We start from the raw sequence: 8,061 nt of genomic DNA, 5'->3' as shown, positions 1-8,061 counted from the left end.
CTTTTACACTTCTCCCATGCAAATTTATATGTGATGGTCAGTTTAATTGTCAACTTGATACAACCTAGAGATCCGGGGGAGAAGAGTCTGGGAGAGAGATTGTCTAGATGGCTTGGCCGGCAGGCATGTCTATGAGGGATTGTCTAGATGGCCTTAGCTGATACCAGAAGACCCAGGCTCAAAGTGAGGAGCACCATTCCCTGGCTGGGAATCCTGGGCAGTGTAACAATAGAGAAAGCTAGCTGAACACTAAGCATGTGTGGATTCATCTCTCTCTGCTCTTGACTGTGGTCATGCTATGACTAGGTTTTAAGTTCCTGCTGTCTTGGTGTCCCTGCTGTGATGGATTATAACCCTGAACTGTGAGCTAAGATAAACCCTTTCTCCCTAAATTGCCTTTCTGTCAGAGTATTTTATCACAGCAAGAACATGTAACTGGGACTCCATGGCACTTCCTCTGTGCCATCAGTATGAGCATCTGAGCTAATAGGAGAAGGTCTTGCCTGGTCTCCACAAGCGCTGCTGCCACTGCGAGTTCCCTTAATCGGCACCCTTAAGACCAGTGACTCTGCTGAGCTGGCTCAGTGGGCAAAGGGGCTTCAAACCTGAGGAACTGAAGGACCCGCAAGGCAGAAACGAAGAACCAGCTCCCACAAGTTGCCCTCTGGTGTCACACACACCTTTTCTTTCTTTGTTTCTTTCTTTGTTTCTTTCTTTGTTTCTTTCTTTCTTTCTTTATTTTTTTTTTTATGGGTTTCTCTGTGTAGCCCTGGCTGTCCTGGAACTCCCTCTGTAGACCAGGCTGGCCTTGAACTCAGAATCTGCCTGCCCCTGCCTCCCAAGTGCTGGGATTAAAGGCACGCGGCACCAACTGCCCAGGACACCTTTTCTTAAAAAAGAAACAAAAATAGCTTTTATTCTTGGTGCCCTGGCTCATTCTTGGGCGCTCTCGCTCCCTCACTCTCCCCCTCCTCCCTCCCTTTCTCTCTCTCTCTCTCTCTCACTCACACACACACACACACACACACACACACACACACACACACAGCTATCTACTAAAGTGCCAGAGATTTGTGATTCCATGACATTCCTAAAGCCCAGCAGGCCCTTACTTACTGCCTGATGATGAGTTATTAAGACCAGGAAAGGCCAACCTGATCTACACAGTGAGTTACAGGTTAGCTAAATCTATATAGTGAGACCCTGTCAAAGAATAGGAGGAGGAAGAGAAGGAGAATCGAGGAAGAGAAACTTGCTAACTGTAAGAAGCCAGGAGATCAAATATTATCTCTGCCCTCCCCAAGACTCAATTTTCCCAGAAGCTTTCTTCTAAGAATCACTTTCCAGCAGGGTGCTGGTGGCACACCTTTGATCCCAGCACTCAGGAGGCAGAGGCAGGCGGATCTCTTAAGTTTAAGGCCAGCCTGGTCTACAGACAAAGTTCCAGGACAGCTAGGGCTGCACAGAGAAACTCTGTCTCAAAAACCCAGAGGGGGTAAAACCATTTTCCAGTGGCTCTCTGATCCTGGCCAGATCTCATGATCCTCCTTCCTCAGCTTCCTTGAGCAACTCTTGCACCACAACTGGCCTGTTTGAGTCTCTAACCAAGGAGACCCCACCACCTCCCTTGATGGGAACGATTGACTTCCTATTAATGTTCATCCTCCATCTCCCCTTTACAACAGCCCTGCAGTCAAATCCGGGTGTAGGTTTCCCTTGCCCGTCCTGGTGGTTCCTCAGACCCATTCAGGGGACTAGAGGACCTGGACTTAACACCTGTGAGACCAATACCTGTGAGGGCTTGAAGCATTCGATCCCGGCCAGCCAGTGGAGCATGGGCTATGTACTGTTATCAGTAGCACCCTGACCACCCCCCAAAGGAAGTCCACAGTGAGAAGACTGGATGTACCTGTTACAGCTCCCTACAGTGGCCAAGGTCCCAGAGGTCAACAAGGTTCCACTGGACCTGCTCTCTGCAGGCTTCTTCACTGAAAAGCCTCTGTCCCGCTCACACCGAGTGAACTAAAAAGCATCAACATCCACTTATGGGTTTAACTTTAAAGATGGAAGACCATCCACCTCACTGCCCCAAGGAGCATCAGACCCACAAGGGAAAAAAAAAAAACCTTTAGGCAAATCACTTCTTGAAAAAACGGGGTTTATTGATTTTTAAACTGCAAATAGTCGTTACAAAAGTTTTTTTTTCCTTTTAAATAAATTCACACAAAGAAAAGAGAAATAGAAAGCGACGGTAGTGACCAGCAAGAGGAATAATAATTACATTCATCTTTATGTGTGTGCGCCAGTTGTTTATGTTAACATTGGAAAACTCCAATCCAGAACCACGAGTCTGCAAGCGGAATGTCTGGAGATGGGCACATGGAATTCAAAGGGCTTTTCTCTTTTTCGTTTTCCCTTTTAGAAGTTATACATAAATGGTGGTTTTCCTTCTGTACTGTCACAGAACTTATACATACATTCTCAGTCCTACCTGTGAAAGGCCTAAGGAGAAAGAAACTCAATTTGCAGTCCAACACAAAGGGGAGAATTTCTAAAATAAATAATCCAACAGTTTTTTGCATTTTTTTAAATTAATTTTTCATTTTTTTAAAATAAAATAACCAAAAAAAGTGTAAAGTTACAAAAATGTTGTTGAAGAATAATATATTAAAACTGTGGAAAAAAGGAAAGACACGTCACAAAATTTTAAGATTAATATGAAGATCATAATTTAACATAAAAGAATATATTCTATGGATTTGTCATCCCGATAAATATGAACAAAATTAACAAAAAAAAGCATAGTTTGGCAATAAATACGTTTTGATAAGTTAAATAAGCTTTTTTATATTGATGTGCAGTGATAAGCAACATTTTTGCTCTCCAATTTCTGAAAGTTAGATGAAGTTTAAACCCAGGGAAAAAAGCATGGTGTGAGGGCTCTAAGGTAGACCTAAGGTATTCTAGAGCAAAATCCATTAAAGCTACGTCTACAGGAAATCGTTTTACACAGATATTGTATGTGGAATGAATACCATTAACTGCTCACCCCTTCTTACATGGATTTTTTTTTTAGCTTTTCTCTCATTTGTTGTCATTTTGAAGATGTCACATATGAATTGGGGAACTTTAGCACCAAAGTCAAGTCTCTCATAGTCCATCTAGTTTCCCCTTCCTCCCCACTTTAAAAAAAAAATAGAAAAAGAAAGAAAGGAATTAAATCACAAAGTCCCACTTATGTCAAAACCTTTGTCCAACTTGTTCAACCTTTGTCCCTGGAGACCTACATAAACCCGGGCAAGATTAGTCAACAGGGGTTCAGGCTGGGAAGGAAAAGGTTTTGAATGTCAAAACAGGTTCCCCACCTCCCCTCCCAAAAAAAAACAAAAAAAAAACCCAAGTCCAGCAACAATTAATTCTCTGAGGGAGGTGACTAACTAAGGAAGAGGAAGAGTGTGCGGCAGACTGAAAGGAAGGTGCACTTGTGTGGCCAGCTGGGGGAGCTGCTGGTTGTGGGTCACCCCCCCCCCCAACCCCACGGGCAGAGGCTCTGGGAGGCCCACGGGTGCCCCCTGGCGTTGAAGAGGTAATGTAGTCACAGTGACAAAGTTAGATTACAAGGCACTAAGTTGCTTCTGTAAACGGTTACTGCTTTTTTTTCTTTTGTGATTTGGCACTTAAGGCTTAAGCCGGGGGGAAAAAGGCATCTACTGACAAAGATGGGCCTCTGTTATGCATGGTTAAGTGGGCTATGAAATGGAGGAAGGGGGTTTCAAGCCAGAAGCTACCGACAAATTGACTTGTCCTTATGTTGGGGGAGGGGTAACATACCAAGGTTCTGGGAAAGGGGGTTGAGCTTAAATGTGTCAATGTAGGGTTTGAGGAAAGTTAGGGGTGGGGAGGTGAAGGTATGGGATGGGGTGTAGGGTGGAGAGGTGTAGGAGGCAGGGGTCCCTCCCTACCCTGCCTTAGTCATCTGAGATGGAGAGTCTGCTGAAAATGGGCAGGCGTCTTGAGTTGTCCAAGGTAGGGGAGTCTGAGCCACTGTGGCTGCTGCTGGAGCTGCTCAGGTAGCCCTCCTGGTCCGAGAGAGAATCCTGAGGGCTGGGGGGAGAGTCAAACATGCGAGGGGATTCGGACATGGGCCGGAAGAGGAAGGTGGTGGGGGAGCCTCCCCCGGGCAGCCCCATGCTAGGGGCAAAGAGGCTCGCCAGCTCCTGGCTGGAAAAGGCGAAGGGGTTATTGGTGCCATCGGGCAGGGTAGGTGAGCCCAAGAGATCATCGGCGCTCAGGATGGGGGGTGGGGTGATGGACGTGGGGCTGTCCAGCAGCCCCGTGGCAGCGGCGGTGGCAGCGGCACTGGGAAACCCAGCAAAGCTAAAGCTGTGCTGGAGGCGGGGACGGTCTGCGGAGAGGTCCCGGCCCCCCGCCAGGGCGCGTCGCTCCTCGGCGTTGTGAATGAAGTGGCAGCGGGGCCCGTACGGGCAAAAACCGATGGTGTGGAAGGTGCGGCACAGCTCCGTCTTGTACTTGGGGTGGCGGGTCAGGCTGCGGAGCTCATGGATGCCGTGCGCGAACTGGCACTTGTCCCCGTACTTACAGGCACCGTTTTCTTCGAAGGGGCGGCACAGCTCCGTCTTGTAGCGGCTGGAGTTGACCTGGCCGCCCCCAGGCTGCTTCTGGGTGGGCAGCAGCCGCTCGCCCCCTTCGGAGAAAGAGCGGTCTCGAAAGCGGCTGTCGCGTGAGCTCAGGGTCGGAGCCGGCTCACCCTTAAGGGTGCTGAGAAGCTGGTTCTGATGGAACTTGGAGCTGGGCAGAGTGACTGAGTGCCTCCGAGGGAAGCCCCCGCCAGCAGGGGTGCCCACTGCCTTCCTGTCCAGCAGGCAGCCCCCAGCACCGGGAGTGCTGTAGTCCAGCATCTTCTTACCCTGGGGGGGAGGGGAAGAAAAGGACCGGTGAGTGACGGAGGACATCCACGAGGCTGGGGCATGGTGTCCACAAAGCACAACACAGCTCCGTCTGATAGGCCTGTCTCTCTAAAAGGAGCCACCTGGCTTTATTTTGGCACTGCTGGAAAGAAACCACAAAATCCTGCTCCATGTGGAAGAAAAAAAGTTATGTGTTCATCCTGCCCCACGCTGACCCGAGAGGTAGCTTCATATCCTCTTGTCCCTAAAGCTAATTTTCCCCCTCTAAAATCCAGGCCCTGACTATATACATTCCTCAACACAGAATCTTTCACACAAGACAGTCCCCTCTAATTTCCCTCCCCCTAACAGAATCAGGTAAACCTGGTTTAGAAGTTTGGAAGACTAACGCATGATCCAAATCCTCTCTCAATCAGTCTCTGCTTACCCGTCTCCCACCCCCGCCCTCACACACACACACACACACACACACACACACACAATCTGGCCCCACACTCTAAATTTCCTCTTCCAGAAGTGTACCCTTCCATTGGCAACAGGTTTTCTAACTGCGCTTTTTCATTGCTTGCCTTGCCTAAGGGTCTGGCCTAGGATGTGGGGAAAGGGATATGGTGTCTGAAAACACAAATGCATGGTCCCCAAGCTTCGGGAAGGGTACCCTGGGAGGGATATCTCCCAGCATTCCCCACCCCCTTCACTGGGAAGATAGATGCCTTTGCACTTGGTCTCCTGGCTGCAAGAGAGGTCTGGATAAGAGCACCAGTGTTTAATCTTGAACCAAAGCTGCAGACGAGGAAAGAAAAGCACTAGCACACACACACACACTCCACGCCTCAGTCAATTGTGGGGGGTGGGAGTGAACAGGGAGGGGCAGAGCTGCCACAAGCCCTAGTCACCTGCTCAAACTACCTAAGATTTAGAAAGAGTGGGGGTGGGCGACTTGAAAGTTATCTCCAGGCCCCTGACACATGTGGGTGTGTGTCATTGTGCAAATTCTAAAGTTAGTCCCTTAGGATCAGCAGCAGGGGATCGGGAATCGGTAACCCTGAAACCGCAACCACCCCACCGAGCGGATTACAGGAACCCAGAGGAGAGCCGGTTCCCAACAATGAGGTTCATTTAAAAAGTCCTGCGGGGGGAGGGGGCCAAAGAAAGAGAAATAGATCAAAGAGCGGGCAGCAGGGACGAGAAGGATGGAGTTGGCCAGCTCAGGCAGCCGCCAGGGCAAACAGGCTTGGAGAAACGCAGGGAGGGAAAGAAGCCGAAAATGCAAAGGTTTTGATGTTGCTCTTCAGCTCCAACCCGGCCCTGCACCCCAACCCTGCAGCCCCGGGGCCTTGGCAGCTGCACCAACAGGAGCAGCAAGCTAGGAAGAGAGCAACATGACCCGACGTGTTTAAGGGAAGGCAAAAAACAGTTCAGCAATTAAAAGTAGCCTAGCAGCTTCATCCTTTCAAACTGGGGGGTTGGGGGAAGTAGAGCGGGCAAAAAACTAACAACATTCACCGAGTTGAACATTTCAACCGCACGGAGTGGCACACTACGGTTTTAAAAGTTTCTTGTTTTGTTTTCCGAAAATCTGACTGGCAAACTACCCCATTTTGGCCCTTTTAAATCCAAACTGGCGGGAACTTGAGGTCTGGAAGCATTTTGTTCCCCTATTCCTACGTCAACGAACCGTAGTGCCTCACAACACAGGTAAGCAAACACTTTCAGCCCAAAGTTTGCAGCTCGACCGACCAGCTCTCGCGGAGGGACCTAGCCCTGCTGGGGCGGACACACACCACTACAAAGTCGCTTTGCCTACACCTTTTTGAACCTTAAGTCGGCCTTTTTCTTGGTCGCATTACCTTAGCTCCCCAAGGCAGACAGGAAAATTCTCCCAGTCAGATACGGTCCTGAGACTTTGCTTTTCCTAGAGACCCCTAGCAAAGGGTGTTGGGTAACCTCGAACTCCTCCAGCGGGCCCAGAAAACCCAAAGCGCACACCGTGAAGCCGAGCCCACCCGCTAACCCCAGCTCCAGCGGTTGCACCATGCAGAAAAGAAACCTTTCAAGTTTTGTCCCAATCCTAACCACTCTTCCACACTTCCTTGCCCCGCAGTCGCCCACAACTTTGCTCCCCGAATTCACACAGAACCCCACCTGGGACTTGAAACTTGGAGAGAGGTGGACATGACCAAATTCCTTCACCATGGAGGGGAACGCAAGCAGTGAAAGTCCTTCACTCCCTCTATGCCATCTCCGAGACACAAACTTTTACAGTTTCTTTAAGCACAAGAGAAACTTTCAAAAAGCCAACGCTCCGCCCTACTTTACCTTGCATAAAACTTCGCTCAAGTCGAAAATGGTGGCGGACACGAGGGTGGTGGTCATCGTGGGCGTTCGCACGGGGCAAGGACTAGGATCTGGTGTGTCGTGAAGGTCCCGGTGCGGGGAAGGCGCAGCCTCCGGCTCTCCGGTCAGGAGTCCCACACGCCTGCTCCCGGCGCCCCTCGCCTTTCTGACTCTCCCGGGCTGCGGCGCGCAAAGCCCAATTTATAAGATTTGGTGGGTTGGGGGGGTGGAAGGAGGAGCTTTAAACTTATTTAAATGAAGAAGAGGAGGCGGAAAAAAAGTTGATTGACACTGAGGTTGAATCAGCCATGCGGTCAAGAGGGAGGGAGGGAGGAGTGGGGGGGGGAGGAAAGAAACTTTCAAAAGGAAGAAGGGGGAGGGAGACGAGGAAAGAAGGCGGAAAAAAAAAGCACTCGGAGCGGCGCAAAACTTTTTTTTCTTAAAGAGGAAAAGTTTCGAGTCCGCGGGCTCCACTCCCGGGCTCTGGGGGCGCCCCTCCCCTGGGCCGAGCCGGGCAGAGGGGGAGGGGCGCCCACCCTTTGTCAACCTCGCTGCTCCTCTCTGTGACATCACTCATTCCACCCCCTTCGGAGTTCGGGTTGTTGTGTTTGTTGTATTTTTTTTTAAGGGTTGGAAGGCGGGCTCGTCTCTCTCTCTCTCTCTCTCTCTCTCTCTCTCTCTCTCTCTCTCTCCCTCTCCCCCCCCTCTCTCTCTCTTTTTTTTTTTTTTTTTTTTTTTTTTTTTTGCCTAGCAGGCGCTGAAGCTGATCCTGAGCGGGCCAGGGCTGCGGTTTCCA

General features: G+C 49.9%; 1 protein-coding gene across 1 annotated transcript; it reads right to left on the bottom strand.

The window, feature by feature from the left end:
* Positions 1–2,141: 2,141 nt before the first annotated feature.
* Zfp36l1 (ZFP36 ring finger protein like 1) lies at positions 2,142–7,460 on the bottom strand. The gene is made up of 2 exons (XM_052185567.1): positions 7,248–7,460; positions 2,142–4,928 (listed from the first exon to the last, which is right to left on the bottom strand). The coding sequence occupies exons 1-2, from the start codon at positions 7,302–7,304 to the stop codon at positions 3,969–3,971; spliced, it is 1,017 nt and encodes a 338-aa protein (XP_052041527.1). The 5' UTR covers positions 7,305–7,460; the 3' UTR covers positions 2,142–3,968.
* Between the last annotated feature and the right edge of the window lie 601 nt (positions 7,461–8,061).

The sequence above is a fragment of the Apodemus sylvaticus genome, chromosome 6, assembly GCF_947179515.1.
Source record: "Apodemus sylvaticus chromosome 6, mApoSyl1.1, whole genome shotgun sequence".
Lineage (NCBI taxonomy): Eukaryota > Metazoa > Chordata > Mammalia > Rodentia > Muridae > Apodemus > Apodemus sylvaticus.
Note: the sequence above shows the minus strand (reverse complement) of the source record. Positions and strands in the feature narration are given on the sequence as shown.

Excerpts from the sequence above, each read along its gene's own strand:
- Zfp36l1 (XM_052185567.1), bottom strand. The coding sequence starts at position 7,304 with ATGACCACCACCCTCGTGTCCGCCACCATTTTCGACTTGAGCGAAGTT. Across the intron at positions 4,929-7,247 it reads TGAGCGAAGTTTTATGCAAG|GGTAAGAAGATGCTGGACTA; the intron begins GTAAAGTAGGGC and ends CCTCCCCCCCAG.